Source organism: Melospiza georgiana, chromosome 16 (genome assembly GCF_028018845.1).
Source record: "Melospiza georgiana isolate bMelGeo1 chromosome 16, bMelGeo1.pri, whole genome shotgun sequence".
Classification (NCBI taxonomy): domain Eukaryota; kingdom Metazoa; phylum Chordata; class Aves; order Passeriformes; family Passerellidae; genus Melospiza; species Melospiza georgiana.
Window position 1 is genome coordinate 3,830,267 of NC_080445.1, and position 20,051 is coordinate 3,850,317.

A 20,051-nucleotide genomic window follows, 5' to 3' on the forward strand; every position below is an offset into this window, starting at 1 on the left:
GGATGCAGATGAAGAGCCCAAATCACTGATTATGTTTTACAGCTGAATGTCATCCTGTCCCTTGGCAATGCCATCAGCTTTAAAATCAGAGTGTGCAAAACCACCCCTTAAGTGGCTTTTAATTTAATGCCAAGGCATGAGACACTTAACACTGCTATTAAAAGCTGTACATGGGTCAATGAATGAAAGATCCAGAAGGACAAAACCCCTCCCTCCATTCCAGTATTGTACAGCCACAGCTCTCCAATCCAGCATAGTCCTAAGGAACAATTATGATTGTCCATGCTAAAATACAGATGTTGCAACACCAGCCTGCACCCCAGCATGGACAAATCCCAGCTGAGAACAGACCACATCAAAGGCAGAAATGGACACTGGGGTGGCACTGGCACCAAAAAACAATTTTGCAAAAGCTCTTTGAAAGGTGGGCAGGTCCAAGGCAGTTTAGATTCAAGTGGGGACAGAGGCATTCCTGCCCTTATCTCTGCTCCCAGTGTCATGTTCACACCCCCTCCCCTCACAATGATGTTCTGATCACACACAGCCTGTGCACAGCTGATCTGTCTGAAAATCATTTGTTCTTGGCTGGATCAAAGCTCACAGCAGCTCCATGTCTTATCCTCTGTCAGTGCACATAGAAGGCAGGAGGAGGAAAAGTCTTGGTAAGTGGGATGGAGAGAGGGAACAGGAGCAGGACAACCAGAGCTCTGCTTTAGATTGGCTGAAAGTGCTGTGAAATTGCACTTTCAGAGAGAAAGAGTTTGAGAGGAGTGCTGGCAGAAAGGGGCTGTGAACAAAGGATTATATGCAGTTGTCATCCTGGAAACAGGATTTCCTATATCCTTGAGGACTCACCAATTTCACTGCATACCTAACTGATTTTCATTAATCAGGTGAGCAAGAGTTTTTATTTTTTCCTTAAATCCACTAGGAGCAACATTTCTTGTTGTGCTGAAGCTGAGCAGTGAGGTTGGTGCAGCAGAAACCTGTAGGGTTGCTGTGGTTAAAAGGAATGCCCAGATTCCTCAAGGACTTGGTTGTGCTCCTTCTTCAAAAGGAACAAATAATTCCTGGATCTGTCAGAACCAAAAACCCCTGGACTTTTCTAATGATGCATGAGATGTTGGTGAGGGTTTGTGAACAAGAAAGACTCTCCCTGCACAGCAAGGACTGTTCAAACCACTGTTTGTACCCAGGGCTCTTCAAGGATGCAGATGAACTTCATGGTAATTATCACTGCAGTTTTAAAGCATTCAAATTTGCTTCACTTCAGCAGCATTCTGTAACTCACTGAATTAACAAATTCCTACCAACATCAAATGCAGTGCTCCAGCAGGAAAATGCTTCTCAGAATGTGCTAAGCCACCATATTATTGGATTTTGGTGTTTAATTCTGTAATATGCCATAATGTGTATATAAATGGCACAAAATGTACCAACTTGTTCACAACAATCTCATTACCAAGTGAAGTGATTGTATCAACATGTCTAAGTGGTGATGGTGATTTAAGAAGTCCAACATTTGGTCTTAAAAACAGATTACAGTATTTATAAAGACCTGTGGGAGGAAATGAAGAAGCAAAGCTCATCTGTCAGGAGAACAAATGAGGAATATATAACTCCTCCAAGGCATAATGACAGCAGAAAGAGGGATATTGTTTAAAGCTGATGGAGAAGAAAATTCATCCTATTCATATCTAGAGGCCTGGGTAGAAAACCTTGATATATTCCATTACAAGATAGAAAAATACACTCAATCTCATGAATAATGGTATCTTTACTGTTCAGTGCAATTCTTCCTATACTTCTGAATCTATGAGATAATAATTCCAAACTTTTGAAAAGACACCTCACAGAACCTGAACACAAGTTTCAAATCCTTTTCGAAATAGAAAGATGGGACTAAAGCTCTGCTGTGTGTGCTGTTTATGGCGTACCTGGTGCTCTTCTGAACATAAACAAAACCCCACGTGAATTATTTAAAGGACAAGCATTCTCACATACATATATACATATTATATGTTATACATAATTTTTTTCTGTTGTTCTTCTGAACAGAAGTCCCAGCATCCATCTGACCCTTTTCTCTCTGGCTGACACAGACATTTCTGAACTGAGCCCCTCAAACTCCCCTGCATCCCAACCTTCCCAGAACCCCTGGACAGCAACTCCAGCATTTACAGAGGAGCTCTGCTCCAAAGTTAAACAAAAACTGAAATCCCAATGGTAATTCATCATTTAGGCTCATTTTAAGCCCCCAGAAACTTCATTAAGATAATTTTGTCAGGGACATACCTGGCCCTCCACTATCCACTTGGAGATGGAGGTTTTGCCATCGTATCCCGGGCGGAATTGAAGTGTGGCAGAGCGAGGGCTGATGTTGGAAATCACCAGGTTGGTTGGAGCACCTGGAAGTTCTGGAGAAAGAGAAAAATAAATGAGAGGTAGAAACACTCTTTGTCAGCCAGTAGCACAAGCTGACATTCAGTTTCCAAGGGGAAAGGGCTCCATTTGCCCCAGTTGTGGTTATTTTTCTTTTCTTTTTGGCAGAGTTTTACCCACAGCATTACTATTTCTGCTCTGAGCATGCACCACATTGTCACAGCTCAAATGAGAAAAGAAAGAGCACATCTACAGAATTACAGGTACTGCTTTAGAGAAGCTTCCCAATGAACAAACCTTGGTGGTTCCTGGGGGAAGGCACTTCCCAGCTCCATGTCTGCAGAGTCGCCTAATTCCACTGAATTTCTGTTTCCCCAGAATTAAATTACAATAATGTTTATTTCCTTCTTAGAGGACATACAATTACAACTGAAAAAAGCTCAAAGTTTTGGGTGGTGTATTTAATATTGACCTATAATATCTAGGTTTTTCAGGGCATTCCTAATGCTTGATAAAGTAGATGATTTTTTTTTCAATTCCTGTAGCAAATAAAGAGGGTGACCTCCTACGAGGAAAAATCTGAAGCCCTAATCAGATCTTTGCCTCCCATCAGTGAAGATTACGGTGGCATTTACATTTTTAATATCATCTGAATTAACAACAAAAGCAAGTTCAGGAAAGAGATTAAATATAGAGTGTTTATTATAAATTCTCAATAGTTACCTGCACTTATAACAAATGGAAATAACTATTATAATCAGTAATTATATAGTGGAAGGTGTCCCTGCCCATGGCAGGGGGTTGGAACTAAATTATCTTTCAGGTAGCTTCCAAACCAAACCATTCCGTAATTTTATCAAAATTCTGCACTCTGTGCAACTGCAAAAGGCCAAAACTGGGCAGGGTTTTGGCATATATTTCAGATATGCACAAATACCCAGTATTTCTTGGTTCTTACTTCACATTTGTGGGAACCACGATCGATCAACTAACCCTGCCCAAGTGGGATAATGCTGTTATCTGGCAGGCACCCTGCCATCAGATATCATGGCATTGATCCAGTCTGCAGCTTGTCATAATTACCTACGATTAGGGAACAGAAGGGCAAACATACTTTAGGACACACAGAAAAGTTAAATAATACTGGGGAAGGGAAAAATTGGATTCCCTCAGTGATGAGCAATAACTGCTCCACTTTGGAAAATTCTACTTGTGTAACATCTATATTAACTGAAACTGCTTATTTGAGGTATGAATTGGCTGTTTAGTTTGCTTTTTACACTGGATGGGGCAGAGTGTAGAATTTTAAAAAGAAAATACAAGAAGGCTAAATGCACAGGTGCCCAAATGGTAGCTCAGACAATGTGGGACAGAACTGCCTCCTCCCAAATGTTTTTTCAGGCCAAAACTTCAAATTCTTGTAAATAAGATTTTAGTTTCACTACACAAGTGAAACACTCATAGTTGACATAAGCTATATTACTTCCACATGGAAAATCCTTTCCCTTTTAATATCACCCAAACTCTGTTTTTTGCCCCAAAGCAACACTTTGAATTGATTCAGGCTTCATTTTGATGTCACTTTGTAAATGTCAAGAGATTCTGTATTGTATCCACTTTATTACTTTGTCCATTCCATTGTCATACCCACACATTTTTTTGGTATTTGTATTAAACATCCTCAACTTCCTGGAAATTTCAAACAGCAAATATCTTCCCTTTAACATTTCAGTCTGCCCCAAAAATTAAATCCAAATTACGCGGCAGAGAACTCCAGTGCTTTACAAATAAAATAACTTTTAATACCGCTGAACTGAAGTAGCCTGTGACCTTTGGAACACAGAAACACCAAGAACCAGCAGGTTTTGTTTTGGTTTGTTTGCTGCAGTTTCACCAACCTGGGGGCACTCCAGAGGAGATGGTGGAGGAGGTGACCCAGCCGCTGCCCTGCGCGGTGACGGCCGCCACCTCGATGGTGTAGGTGGTGAGGGAGGACAACCCCGTGATCTTGTACTCCAGGGTGCTGTTGGACAGGCTACGGGCCAGGCGCGACTCATTCCTGCCATACACCTCCCAGGAGATCTGGTACCCTGCAAAACACATCACCCACAGCTCAGGGGGGCACCAAGAACCCAGAGAATTCCTGCGTGGGCTTGTGGGCAGTGGTGGATCCTTGTTCCTTATGCCATTCCTTGTGATTGCCTTCTATAAACCCTCCTTGAAGTAAACACTGGCTAAAATACCCAAGTATTTTTAAAATATTGTTATTTCCGATAAACAATTGAGGCAGGTACCCCACAGAGCATTATCTCCCTGTCATGAGGTCTCAGCTGTCTTTTTTTTTCCATGCTTGGTATGAAATGGCCTGGAAAACTGGAAATAACCTGACAGAAAGGGAGACTTTCATTCTGTGAACTCTACAAAGCAAACAGGAAGAAACACTGGGAAATATAACATCTACTGGAATATCTAATTTAAAATCTCTATGTGCTTAGCAGGGCTTTCTCCCTTTGCATGCTGAAGTAACCTTCAGTGCTGCCTGTCTAGAAATACTCAGAAATCTGCCAATAACAAGCAGGCAGGAACATTGTGGGAATCTTCTAGGAACTGAAAAACCTCTACTCCCCACCGCTTGTTCCTTGCAGAAATCCTTCAGCAGGGTGAATCATTATCCTTTCTTTCAAAACCATCTTGGAGCCAATGCATTGTCCAAAGCTGCACCTGCCCTGACCTCCATATTATTCTTCTATCATAACCAGACTTTCCTTTTTATCTCTTTGATAACCACTTGCCTTCCAAGAACTTTTGAAACTTTCCACTGTCTGATTTGCTCAATTTTACCTCCAAATCTGCTTGTCCTCCTCCTGCCCAGTCCCACTTTATTCTCATTTGAACCCATGTGAACCTTGCTGTGTCAGTCCTTGGGGAGCATGTCTGAAAAGTTTGCTTGATTGCCGCTTTCTTTGTGATTTGACTCAGAGGGTGAAAAAAAAAATACACATAGCTCTTGAATGCCTGTGAAATTGAAGTGAGTGAAAAGGACTAACAGAAAGGAATCCCACTGAGTGAACCATGCACAAGGCAAACTGGCTAGAGAAACTCCCTACTGGGTTCCTGTTCCCATCATCTAAGATGAGGAATTCAGACCAGTTGGAGGGCTTGAAGGGTTTTTAAAATTTTTTTTAAATAAAAAGACATGATAAGCTGATTAACATATATGAATTGATGCAGCAAAATCCCTCATGGTATTAACCAGCAAGAATGAATCATCTCATGAGCCAAAACCTGGTGAGACAAATATTTCTGCAAGAGTGTGAGAGGTGTGAGACGTTCTCAGTCCTCTCTTGTGAGCTGCCATCACAGACAGGGATTCATCTTGACCTGATTTTGCATGAGAATGGGCTCAGTGTGCTCACACAGTCACTAATTATGTTTCAGGTGAGGGGGCAGTGATAAAGGGAGGTGATGCTTCAGCAATTCCAGCTACACCACAAATGCTCCTCTGACTTTGCACTGCAGAGGGGAAGGGGAAAAACTCCTGAATGCTCATCTGGAACTGGTTTTAAACAATTATCTGAGTGGGAATTAATTAACTCAGTAATTTACTGATCTCTTGGGAACACTGTGGTGTTTTGAGGCTCTTTGAATAGGCTTAAGAATCATTTGCCAGACCAGAGCTGATGTAGCACAGACAGGACTGTAATCTGTAGGAAGATTTTGACAAAGTTTAAGGGCTCTGTTGCCTGAATTAACAGAGGCTGAGCAGAAAGGTGGGGGCTGACTGTTCCCTGTGTTTGATGCTCAGTCAGAGGCACGAAGGAGTTGCAGACAGAAGGACCATCACAAGCACCCTTTTCTTTCAATAGCTGTGGGTGCAGCCTGTTCCAGACAATAAATAACCAGAGGAAGATAAGCAGGGGACTTTTAATGCTCCCTCTATCCATTTGTTGCTTATGGACAATAGAAATTGTCACTCAGCACACACCAGGCAATCTTCAGTGATTGAGATATCTCCTTTCCCATCTGGATAAGCTTAGGTTATACATCAAATGTTGGTGATTATTCTTTGGACATTTTATCTCTTCTCCCTTGTGACCACAGAAGAGACCCAGCTTTCCCGCCCATTAAGCACATAGTCCCTATGTATTTATTTCCTGGGGAAAGAAAGAAAAATGTTCACCAAGAAAAATATCCCAAGTTTCTGTGCAAATTGAAGAAAAGGCAAAGAGGCAGTATTTACTGTCAGGGATTTCAGTCCCCAATGCATAGTTAAATTCCTGTCATATAAAAGATGAGAACAGAAAATCTGTACATACACAGCGAGCAGACACAAAGCCAAACGCAATCAGGCATAACAAAAACAGATGGGAAAAAAAAGTGCTGAAGGAAAGGAACAACAAGCACTGCACCCCCAAGTAGCACTGCAGCCACACTGGGCGGCAGATGGGCAGAACTCTGGGCCATGTGGCTGGTGAGAACACACTCCCTGTGTTACAGATGTGAGCCCTGCCTGGGCAGCACAGCTGGATTTTCCAGAGGGATTCCCCTGGCTCCGGTGTGAGAGAGGACAGGTAAGGTGCCACAGATCTTTTCCCCACACTCTGGCACTCCACAAAACACTGCCTAACGGGAACTAATGACCAGAGGAGTTTCAGAAATAATTTTCTGTTGATGGGGAGTAAATTCTCTACACGAGAGCACTACACCCAATCACAAACTGTCCGTCCACATCCAGATCCTCATAAATCAACGTTTGCTGAGGGGATGAGGAAGATACTGAGATTTACAGCAAGAGTAATGGGCAATTTCCCAGAGCAGGTTGGCTGCTGGGCACCCCCTCCGTGCTTCCCTCCTCCCAGTGCCCCTGCAGGGAACAAGAAGGTCCAGTAAAGACATCAATGAGCAGAAATGATGAATAATTGCCTCCCTGAGCACTCAGATCTCCAAGCAGCCCTCTCTAAACCTTTGAGGTGCTCAGGGCATGAACAATTTTGCTGCTCTTCTATCCCAAATGCAATTTGCATCATTAAGGAGGTTTCTTTTTTCCTTAAAGACTCTGCTGGGCATTTTCACACTGGTGTTTTGTCATGAAATGTCTTCAGGTGATTCCTTCTGAAACAATTTACCCCAAATACAACCCAGTCCATCATTTGGCTCCATCTGGTTTCAACCCATTCTGGGAGGGGGCAGCTTGTTTTTAGCAAAGTAATGCTGCAGAGCTGCTACCTGCTGCTTAACAAGGAGCACTATTACATCATCCTGGGTGGAGGTACCTAAATTTAAGCACTTGGGTTTGCAAGGCTTTGGCCATCCTCACTGAATCAATACTGCTCTGCTGTCAGGAGTCATTAGGTTCTATTCCCAAACCACTTAAATCAGTGCATATTTCAGGCAGGTTTCCACGGTGGAGAGGCAGGAGATGATCTGCATGAGGACTCCACAAAAAGCTCAGAGCACACAGCTACAAATTATGTTCGTCATAGATCCAGAGAGGAAAACACTGACAAGGGAAACCCTATGAAAATAATTACACCTGTCAAAAAAATTACACCTCCAGACAATTACACTGATATAATATTTCAGTGGTCAAGGGTCAGAAAACCTGATTTTTTAAACTCCTGAAATGCATTTTAAAAAAATGGTAATGTAATTAAAAAAATTAAACATTTTAGAACTCTAAAACCAAAATATTTTGATCCACATGAAATTACTTTTCCCCTTCCCAACTACCTCCAGTAATTTAAAATCTGGGAGTTTTTTTGTGCTTCAAAACCTTGAAAACCTTTGTTAAATGGAAGGTCCATCCTGTGCAGCTGCAATAGTTTCCCATCTGAAAACAATATTGCCTCTGTTGATAAGAACTAGAGGTTTCCTCAAGTATTTATACCTTCCTTTATAAAAAAACAATGAAGTTGCTGCTGTTGTATCTAGACTGGCATACAGTAAATAGATAAATAGCTTGTCAAATGGCAGACTCATCAAAGGGAAACAAGAGAGTTCTGAACCCTTGTGGTAGTTTATAACAGATTAAATAATGACATGCAAATTCTGTCATGCAGTCCGCAGCCAGACCACTTGATCACAGAGGAAGGATTCTGCTGATTTCAGGCTTGGTCTTGATTGCAAACCCCAGCAATGCCAATCCAGACTTTGCAGCTGTGAGCTCTGCATAGGGACCCCCCACCCTTGGGGCAAAGGCCAAGCACGGCCTCACAAATTTCCAAAAATTCAGTAAAGCAGGTGGAGGTCACGGAGGATTTAACAAGACCAGATGCCCTGTGGGGAGCTGATTTCTAACACAAACTGCTTTTCCAGTAAGCACAATCATGAGCTGCCAGTAATTGGAGCTGTACTTTGTGTAACACTCCCTGGTGACATCTCAATTACCCAGAGGAGGGGCCAGGAAACCAGCAACAGCCCAAATTCTCCCTAAATGCTCCACTACACAGTTTTGCACTGCAGAAACACATTCCACCCCCCACACACTGAATAAACAAAAGAATAAAAGCAGAGATAGCAGCTGATACCTGTGATGATGCCATTCTTCTCTACAGGTTCTTGCCAGCTGACCTTGAGTGAGGTGTCCAGAATCTCAGTGAAACTCAGGTGTCCCACAGCTCCTGGCTCTGGCAAATCAGAAAAGGAAAGCTGTTAATGGGTCAACTCCTTAACTGGGATCAGATTCACATGGCAGGGTTGGGGATGGAGAAATATGGCCCTGAGCTGGGCTAAGGGAGGCTGGAAAGCTCTGTGAGAGGAGAAGGCAAGGTGGGAAGAAACACTCTGGCTATCATCACATCAATTATTTCACCCAGTCACCATCCCAAGTGTGTGGAGATCTAACAGCATTGCTGTTTTCCCTCAAGGATACCTGTGAGGTGTTTGCCTGCCCTGTTTTGTGCAGCAACACCACCAGCAATCTCCTCACCTGGGAAAGAACCTTTTCTCTATGTAAGGTCACAGCAAGGACAGAGTCACGAGTCACTGCTTGGATAAATTCCCTCCAAACAACTCTAAAAATGTCCAACATAATGGCAACTGTCTTCTGTGAAATGAATACAAGTGTGTGAAACTTTTTAAAGGGTTTTTATGATGTAGCTCAAGAGCTCTTAAAAATTTCAGCTCCCTAGTGTGCAATGAAAGAGCATAAAATGGAATGACTGTCAAGAATATGCCATCCTCCCTCAATTTTGATCTTCAGGGGAGACAACCTGACTGATTTTTGATCCAAATGCTGTTCTGTCCTCAATCGAGGCACTGGAAAAAGGAGATTTTGTTCACTTGATAGTCACTGTGCTTCTGTCATTGGATGCCTGCCCGAGTATCCTCCAGCTCCACTGACATCAGTTGGCAATTTCTTGTCTGCAATTTCATGTTTTGTTTCCTCTTCAATTTAGTCCAGCCTCTTATTCCCCTCCAGCTATGACAAAAAAAGCCCAAACCCTGCCAGTAGGTCAGCTACAACCTCATTTGCAATTCTGCAGTCCCAGGGAGGAAAATTCCCAAACCCACTCTGCAGTACCCAGTAGTCAAAGCACACAGAAGAACTGCTGAGCCCAGGAATGCCCAACAAGAGCATGGAATTATCACAGTTTGGGATTGTGGAGCTGCAGATATTGAAACCACACACTCACAAAGCTTTGCTCCAATCAGCCCCTGCAGTTGCAGCCCAATTTTAAAGTCATCAGGAAACACAGGTGCAGGTGGGTCCAGGCCAGGTTTTATCTGACCTACAGCTTGTCAGCTAACAGATCCCTGTTTACCTAAAGGATTGCCTAATTTTGCTATCCAGACAGAAAATGATCACCTGTGAACATGAATGACAGGCCTTTCAGATGTTTTTTCCCATCACATAAATCCTGAAGCAACTCAGCTTCAAGGAGTTCTCTGCCAAGATGCATTACACCATCCTGCACAGAACTTCTCCAGCACTGTGAAAACCCAGAGAAACAATTCTGCAGGGTTTATAAATAAATAAATCAACCCTGCTCATCTCTCCTGCTGAGGCTCCTGCAGCATGTAGCTGGACACACCAAGAAATGTCTCAGATTATCTAGAAAATACAATGGCTCTCTTGGTTTATGTTTCCTGATGGAATTCTCTTGTGTTTAAATCAGCATGGGATCCCAACATTTCCCTGAGATAGCCTCAAGGAGCCAGGGCAATGACTCTGCCCCTGCTCCCACTTTGTGGAAAGTATTTAAGGTTCATTTCTGCAGCCATTCCTTCAGCAGAAATATTAAAAATCCCTTTCCTCTTCCCAGCTGATTACTTTTTGTGAAATCCAAGGAGTTTTGTATCTTTGGTTTCTTACCCTTCTGCACTCACTGAGATCAACCATTCTACTGTGGGTTCTACTGTGCTGAGAGGGAGAAGACAGATGAATTCAAACACATTTACAAATCATCAAAAGTTAAAGCTAAAGCTTTTTTCCTTAGGAAAATGGGCAAAAAAGCTGATAATGCAGCTGATAAAGCTGATAATAAGGAACCTAATACATGTTTCTCCTTCCACCACACCTTTTGCTTTCATCCCAGACACACAAGCTGGAGTTCAGATTAGTGGCCCCCACAGATTTCTGGTCCTTAAATTCCTACCTCTGGGAAGCTGTTCTAGTACATCGAGGAGAGTAACCATACTAGGAAAAATCCATGGAAGAGTAATTTTCTCCAGGTTCCTTCAAAAGTATCTCATGAAAAATTGGATTAGCACTTTAGCCTCACTCCTGTGAATGTTAATGACAATTGGATTCTCCTTTACGGGAACACTGCCTAACCCAAAGGATCCCTATTAAGGCAGAGCAGTATTTCTAAAAACAATATCTTAATGGATGAACGAGACACTTTTTATTCTGGTTTAAACCTGCAAATGTGCAGCAGTGTTTATGATACTCCTGAAGCACTGGTCAGAGCCAGGATCACTGTGGACACAGTCAATTTATCTGTATCAGACACACACTGCACTTGTTAGGCCCAAATATATCTTGAGAAAACAACTTTGGCCACAGAGACCAAACCTTTTTCTGATGCAGGAAATAATTTACATGCTAAACCATTCAGTTCATTTCATTTAATCCTGCCTCCAGTTTTTCAGGATTCAAGAAACTACCTTGCTGTGATCCTGGTTCTTTCACAGAAACACTTGCAATGTAATATAGATACAGACATTTTCAATTTATTGAGTAACAGCAGGAAACAATTGTGAATTAATCATTGACCTCCACAGGAAGTTCCAGTGCTCAGTTCCTAAGAAGATCAATTCATATTTATTTGGGTGCCTGAACATGGATTTAAGAGCACAAGGATTTGCAGACATAATGCATTATGTGTTGGCTGAACCAGACTATGAAGCTCTTAGCTAATCATCAATATAAAAAAAATTCATCCAGGTTTAGTCCATAATGAAACAAAAAAAAAAAGAATCAAATATATTGCCACAGGCTGAAAGAACACCTATGGAAAACTGGCTGAGATCACATGAGAAGAGATTGCTGTGAACCCAAGGTCAAATTTTAAGCAGAGAGATTTAAAATTGGGGTACTCACTGTCCTCCAGGGTGCGCAGGAGCTGGGGAGGGCTCCGAGGGCCATCCCCTGGGGTGGTGAAGCACAGCACTGAGGTGTAGTAGCTGGTGAATTTCTTCAGGTTGGTGATGCAGCCACTGTGGACCCCATGGAAATCCGGAGCGATGGTGACCACGGTCACACTCTCTGGAGCATCCACCGGCCACGCCAGGAGCTGGGAGATTCAAACAGGGATGAGCTCTCATTAGGAGTTGTGTCTGTTTGGAATCAAAGTTGGTTTGGCTGCCAAAACCATCTTAATCTGATTGCAAAGAAGCAAGCAATGCTGTTAAAGCACTGTCAGCTCTGATGCTGAACAGATGGATGCAGCTCTGTGACACTGGAGGGATGTCTGTAACACTCACTGCTGATGGGGATCCACCAGCACTGCAATTCTCCATGGCTGCTGCTGAGCAATGCCAAAATTATGGCAGATCATTATTCAGATGACACGAGCCTTTTGTCTCATCAGCCTGGCCAGTCTCTGCTGCTGAAAGCATGCAGAAGGAAGAAAAGGACTTTCAGTGCTACTCTGTCATAAATGCTTTATCTTGTTTTCTTTAAAGATCCCACAGTCTGGAGAGGTTATTGGGATCAGAGGGAGAGAGATGGGGACACACACCCTTCCTGGCCCTGCCAGAGCTCCCCCAGCACCCCAGTGAGCAGCCCTGCCTCACAGGCTGGGAGCATTTCAGGCTCAGTGGACTGGGGACATCCACGCTGTGAATGATTCAAGCGGTTCTGGAACTACAGAAAGAATAGAAAAACGGTTGTAAAGATGATTACTACAATTTTCAACACCTGAGTCCCAAAAGTTAGACTCCTGAAGACATTTTCATGCATTTAAAATAGGGTGCTTGTCAGAGGAGCTCAGTCTTGCAGGTTTCATTCATCTCAGTGGATGTTCTGGGCGATCAATATCTCTGAGAGTGCAAAACCTCATGTGTAGGTACCTAAATGAGGACTTAAAAAATTCATTTTTGGCAAACGACTTTGAAATTCTGAAACAATTTTTGAAATAGCCTTAAAGGCTTAGGGGTCTAAAACTTGAAAGTGTCTATGAAATTTTTATTTTGTCCAAAAATCCTTATAATGTAGCTTACAGGAGAATGTTAAAATTCCAGGCCTGACTCAGTATCTGTTTAAATCGTGGTACCTGTATTGATTTCTGGCTCATAAACATGAATAGATACCTGAAATTAATAAGCCATATTTGACACATTCAGCCAATGTCTAGAGTCTCTGATAACCAGAAAGCACAGTTAGGGGACTATTAGGAGTAATTTTGTTAGGAATATTTCATATTTGAGAAAGTGCACTTTACAACTTATTGAGATGCAAATAAATTTCAAAGAAAAGATAAAAATGTATAATGGCTGAAGAGGAAAGTAAGTTTTATTTTCTTTTCTAAATCACCTCTGTGCATTACGATTGGCATTTATAACTTCGGAAGACTGAACTCTTGAGCGCGTGTTTGTGAGGAAATGTGTGCAGAAAACACAGGTGAACAATTCTGTCAGTTAAAGGAAAAAATGGGTTTAATCCTTAAGAAAGGCAAAGGCCTGGTTTTGACTACTAGAAACTTATAAATCATACACAAAGCTACTCTAGAAATGAGTGGCAGAAATGATCTCATGCAGTCTTTGTACTGTAGCTCCCAACCCACGGGAGAAGCAGGTTGGTAAAAGCTATGGCAATCTACTGCAATCAAAGAAATACAAATTTTGCGAATTTCAGTAGGTTTTATTGGCCACTGACAGATACAAACGACAATTTTACTTCTTTTATAGCATTGCTGAAGAAATTGAAACAAAAATTAGAGGTAGAGCTATGCAATGAGATGAAGGACCTTTACACTGAAACTCTGAATATAACAGAGAATGAAAATTTGAAATAAGACTTTTGCAAACATGGGTTCACTGTGCTTGGACCTGCAGCAGAAAATTACAGTGCACTGCAGTCCACTGAACCCCAAAAGTGCTTTTATTCTCCAGAGTCTGAACAGAAGCCAAGTGCTATTTCTGTGCTGGAGTATTCAGGGTATTGTGCTGCAGCCCTGTCAGTCACTGAGCCTTGAGAGCTATCCCTGCCAGAAACAGACACACACATCTCCATGTATTTATTTACTTCTTCAGCAGTGAGATTCTCAAACCACTGCTGGCCCTCATGAGAAATACATTGGTTTGGGCAGAAATACCAAAATTCCCATGCATATCTCTGTCTCAGTTCTCTGTCACTCTGAGACATTCTTAGAGAAGGATCAAATCTTCTGAAACATCTCAAATCCATGCACAATCCCTTAATTCACAACTTGTCTTTTGAACTACAACATTCTCCTCAAATCACTCCACCCAGCACTCCAATCAACCTTGCTCCTCCCTGCTCATAGACCGTACTTCCCTTTTCCTGCTCTGAGATTCCTGCAAGATTTCTCATTGTTCTCTCTATGGAGGTTTTTAAACCCTTCATTTATTATGCCCTGACTGCTGAATCACTGATGGAGGCTCTGTTGAGAACAAACCACCCTACCCAGCTCCTCAGCAAACACTCCACTGGGCAGAGGCTCTGCTAAGCACTCTCTGCTCTGTGCACTCCAACAGATGTTGCCTGATTAATAAATTCTACATTCTCATATCTCTCAGATCATCACAGTGGGAAAGTCAAGGCAATTATTTAGTGTGATGCCTTGATTCCCAGTGAAATAAATGGTGATTCTGCATTAGCATAAACAGAAACCTCAAGGTTGGTTTTCAGTGCCACAATGACATGTCTCCTGAGGTGACTTTCCAAACTGACATGGAATTGCTTTCTGGCTTTGGAAACTCTCCAGGAAAATGACAAAAGTATGAGGACTTCTATGCTATGACACATTCCCTTTTCAGAACTTACATAAATTGCAAATATTAAAATCATGTAATGGTTTGGGTTGGAAGGGACCTTGAAGATCATCCAGTTCCAACCTCTGCCACGGGCAGGGACATTGTCCACTGTCCCAGGCTGCTCCAAGCCCTGTTAGGAGCAACATCTGCTCACTTCTCTCTTTATCTTACCTCTGTAAGCTACTCCTGAAAGCACAGAGTCACTTTGGAGATTCAGAGATCATAAAGCTGAAGTTCCTGAAGAACACCAGGACTGTTAATGCAGACATTATTTGAAGTGTGTACTCACCTTGTAGCCTTGGTTGATGCCGTTGATGAACTGCTGGGGTGGAGGGTTCCAGAAGAACTGGATGGTTGTGGAATTCACCGCTTCAACCTGCACGTTCTGAGGTGGAGCTGTGGGCACTGCTCCCAGGAGCAGAGGGGGAACAAAGCAAAAACAGAGAGGAGAGGGAATGAGGGGAAAAAGAGAAAAATGAACACAGAACCCACAGAGTGTCACTTGCAAGTCACAGAGTAATAACAACCTTGAGAGAGGGATTTACTTCCTGTGCAGCAGCAGTGATTTGGAAAGCAGGGTAATTGGGTTAATTTCTCATCCTGTATTGGAGATTCCTTCAAGGGGAGGAGGAGAAATGGCTTCTGCAGCTTATTATCCTGCAGAGGAGCTTCTCAGAAAGACTTGAGCCACGTAAGAATAGGTGAGCACAGCTCTTTCAGTCATCCATGAGTGCATGGAGAATGAAGAGTTTCTGAGAAAAATTTCTTGAGTCCCTTAATGCTGCTCAATTCCCCAGATCAGACAAGAAAACATGGAGTTTGCACAATTAAGGTTTTAATTGTGAATTATAATCTGGCAACAGCATCTGTTTATTATTTACTGCTGTTTAAAGAATTAGGACCAGTCATATCACATGTAGTAAAGGTTTTTCTTGGGAATTGAGAGTTGTTCTCATTTTATCTTGATATGATATGCATTCATGTATATTGAATTGATTATATATATCCTGAGCCAATACATCCTCTAATCTACTGAAAGTTGCATAAACATTTTATGCCAAGGATTTAATTAGACAGATGTTTTCTCAATACAAAAGCAAGCACAGAACATAAAGGCATGCTGCCTTCAAACAACCAAAACCAGCACTTAAATATTTCACCATTTAATAAAATGTCTCATTCCAAGCAATTTCTTCAACTTACTGCTTTAAGATGTCATTTCTACAGTTCTCAGAGGAAAGAATATTAATAGACAGGCCTATTTTTCTGAAATTATCAAGCTTATAGTAATTTTAAGAAGAAAACTGCTATCTGAGTACAAAAAAATGGACTAAGACACTTTAAATCCCATAAAATAAGCTTAATAATGCTTCAAAAATATCACTATTGACAGCCATGTGCATTTGTATTCTACGAAAGAGGAGCTATCCACAAGTGGTTTTGAAGCCTGGAAGCCTTTGTTCCTTCTGCTTCCAAGGGAAAGTTTCTACCAAAGCCCAATGATTTGTGCTTCTAAGGAGAATCCACGATTCCCACTGAGAAATGGTGGTTTCCTCCACACTTTTCAAAAACAGGGCAAAAACTTTTCAAGTTCCAAAGCACTTTTTAGAAGATGAGTCTTTGTATGGAGAAGAAATGAAGAACAGAAGTTCAAAAATGCAAAACTGCCCCTCTTCCAACCAAAAGTTATTACTTGTTTGGAAGAGACATAAAAGGGCATTATTCTTAACTAGTGCTGACAATATAGTAAGACAGGACAGTGCACGCTTACCAGAGATGTGCACAGCCCAGAAAAATCAACACAGAAAAATGGAGAAATCCTCAAGGATGTCAGGTTTGAAATGACAAGAACATCCACTCCCATGCCCTCTGTCACTAAAATTCCCTGAAGATTCTGCCATGGCTCCACAACCTCGCTCTGCAGCGTTTTAAACTTCAGTAGCTGCATATTAGTCAGAACCTTCTTGCCCTAATTTAAAACTTGATGTGACAATTTATGAACTATGCATAATTATTGAGTTCTGGAAGCAGAGTTTATCTGATAGTACTCTAAATTTTCATTAGAATCTAGGCCCTATTTCCTGCCATGTATCATAATTCCCTGTGTGCTTTTGGAAGGTTATACTATTATCTGAATGACCTGTAGACATCATAAAGTTTTTCTAGTTACGAGATTCACCAAATCATCCTGAGATACAGTCATAAATATTAAAGTCACTCTAGAGTCATAATGAGTTGCTTTGGCTACAGTCCCCCACTAAATGCATTTTTTTTCTTATTCATATTCTTGATGAAACTGTTTATTATGAGAGCCACAAGATATATTTGAATCTGCTTTTGTGTGCAGTATCTTGTATAATTAATGGTTAACATGCATAATTTTTTTTAAAAGTCAAAATTCTTACTTTCCTGCACATTTGCATATTCAGGTATTGTAACTGTCAGAGATTTGTTATTGCAGAAGAAAATTGTGTTACAGGTCTTCATGTTAGTTTGTTATCAGAAATTCACCAGGATATCACTGATAGATTCATCTCCTCCTGTCAGGAAAGCCAAATCAGCTGAGCACCACCAAGCTCCAAGTTTTCCTTTGTGGTGCTCACAGTTCTCAAAAAAGCTCAGGCAAACACTTGAGGATAGGTTTTTGACAGTTTTAGGAATGTGGATAACCAAATGCATTAGTTATTTCTTTTACAAAGGAAATATTTTTTGTTCATTAGGAGATAAATTTCTGAAACAAGAATATATGGTCATAGCAGAGAAAATACCTGCCGTAATACGAAAAGTGGAAAAAATGATGAACAGAAAACATAAAACCTTCAGAATGTTGGAAATCATGATTTATATCACATTTCCTCCTTGGTTATCTTTATTGAAAAATCAACATCTGCATCTCAATTAATGCATTTAAAAGATGGAAAGAACATGGTCCATCTAATTTGCATAAGCTTAATTATACTGCAGAAGGCATAATGTAATATATTTTTATATTTTTAATCAGTAAAATATTGGCATTATAATCTCAAATTTATTTCAAAGTGCCTGTATAATATTCTCCTTTTATGTCCTGATATTAAAGGCTTCCTTGGGTATCTGAGCACCTCTGCATTTTAAAAAGAATAGAAGTTTGAGGGAAGCTAAATCAGAATTGACCTTCTGGTCACTTCAAAACTCAAATACTTTTCCAAGATCATGGAGAGTAACTTCCTGAAGCTTTGGCTGTCTGCACAGGGGATTTTCTAATTTAGTGGTAGATACCTGTCCTCTTCCTACAAATTTGTTGTCAAGCTGTACAGAAGCTGCCAATGTCAAACAGGTGTTTCAAGAGTAATCCCCAAGTATTTACACTCCCAGCTTTTAAACCTGCACTTCATCATGTCTGCAAGTATTCCAAAGCCATCTCACACTGGAGATCCATCTGGGAGTCATCTCAGAGCTGCAGATCAAATTGGTCAGACACAACCAACTGTTACTTTGCTCCTGATAAAGTTCACGTGCTTGGAAATCTGCGGAGAGCTCAGCCCCCAGGACTGTGGGTTAATGTACAGCATTCCAAGTAGAAAAGGTCATGGAAGCACTCTAGATAAAAACCATTAAAAGGGTTTCACTGACAAGATAATTGAGAGGAGACAAGGCACTGAGGTTAAGCATGTGTACATGGAATTATTCTGTCTCTGGCCATGTGCAAACAGCATGGAAATCCCGTGGAGTTTCTGACTGCCAGACTCCTGCTCCTAAATATAGATCTTCAGCACAGCCTTGGAAAAAAGGCTCCTCTGGAGCTCCTGACCTTTGAAGTGGCAGCTTGCCTGTCTCAGGCTTGTTTTCCTCTAGGTGAGGATTTAGATGTTCCTTTAATGCACCAGCCTCAGGTGCTGAGCTGCACATCCCATGGGAGCGGTGGGGATGTGGAGCTGTAATTCCTCCTGGGAAGCCTCTTCCCTCTGCTCCCTGCTGGTGTTCTGGGCTGTGCTCTGAACTGCAGTGGGTGCCTAGGAAAAGGGGTCTCTGCAACACTACACATCTGAACATCTGAATTCTGAAATTCAGCAGTGTGAGATTTGGCACTAACTGATGAGTTGGGCTTCTTGTATCTGGGAAATGCCTCCTTCCTTTCCTGCATGGCTCTCACACAGACAAGATTTTATTTCTTTATTAACAGCTGGGGGCCTCTCTGAAACAACTGCTAATTCCATCACCTTGGGAAATAATTTAAAAATAAAATAAAAGCAGTAGATGGCAAATGACATCTAAGCAAGATAAAACCCCCCAGCCACTACAACTCCAACCTGCTTCTGCACAGGAGCAGCTGGGCCCAAACAGCCATGGGTGCTCCAAGGCTATTGGAAGTTTCCCAAAGGAAATGACAGAGGATCTTTAAGGTGTTTTTGCTAAGAAAACCCGAGGGAAAACTAAGGAAAATATCTTTTCACTGAGATAAAGTAAATGGTTGCAGAGGACACTCTGCAGTCAGGGATTCCTTTTTCAAGATTATTTCCTACATAAAGCAGGAAGCTTTCAGTTAACTGGTTTCCTCTGGCTCTTCCACACATTTTTCTGATTCATCTCTTAGTGCCTGAGGAAGAAGCTGCTTTGGACCTGGCTGAACAGACTCCTCTTGCTTTTATCCTTTCCACACCATCAAGACTCACTAGTCTGGTAACTTTTACTCAGGAAGGGCTTTTGCTCAGACCTTCTTGGCCTGGCAAGGTGTCCATGCACAACAAAGAAGGAAAAACAAAACAACATTCAAATACATGTCGAGATCTGTGAACTTTGGGACATAAGACTGGCTTTTGAGATATGCATCAAACTAAAGACATGGCACTAAAAGCAGAAACAGAAGTGGTTAATGTCAATAGAGAGGCTAATGGAAGAAATGTCTCTACTTGTAAACCTTGCCCTGCCTAAATCTAAGACATGGTGGGAGTTTTTCAAAGACAGAGTTCAGAGATATTCACAGTGGTGAGATAAAAGGGACAGACCCAAAGTAAGGGGTGGAAGTTGCTGCTTTAGCAAATCAACCTGCAAAAGAAGGCAAAGATGCCCAACAGTACAGAGCAGAGACAATATTGTCACCACACAAAGATGTTTATACCTTCACAAAGCTGTTCTTACATGAAAAGGTATTGGGAAACTTCAGGTTTTCATATGGCAATGAGAAGTCCTGCAGGACAATGCTTAAATAAGTAAAATTGCCCTTTGCAGAGGGCTGGCACAAATCCCTG

The 20,051-nt window shown here is 41.6% G+C and overlaps 1 protein-coding gene across 1 annotated transcript in view; it reads right to left on the reverse strand.

Moving 5' to 3' along the window:
* SDK1 (sidekick cell adhesion molecule 1) overlaps positions 1-20,051 on the reverse strand; it is a 384,823-nt gene that overhangs the window by 91,518 nt on the left and 273,254 nt on the right. The window contains exons 18-22 of the mRNA XM_058035661.1: positions 15,113-15,228; positions 11,927-12,119; positions 8,910-9,008; positions 4,281-4,472; positions 2,296-2,417 (exon numbers count right to left, since the gene is read on the reverse strand). Of these exons, the coding sequence (XP_057891644.1) occupies positions 2,296-2,417; positions 4,281-4,472; positions 8,910-9,008; positions 11,927-12,119; positions 15,113-15,228 (722 nt within the window). The remainder of the gene's footprint in view (positions 1-2,295; positions 2,418-4,280; positions 4,473-8,909; positions 9,009-11,926; positions 12,120-15,112; positions 15,229-20,051) is intronic.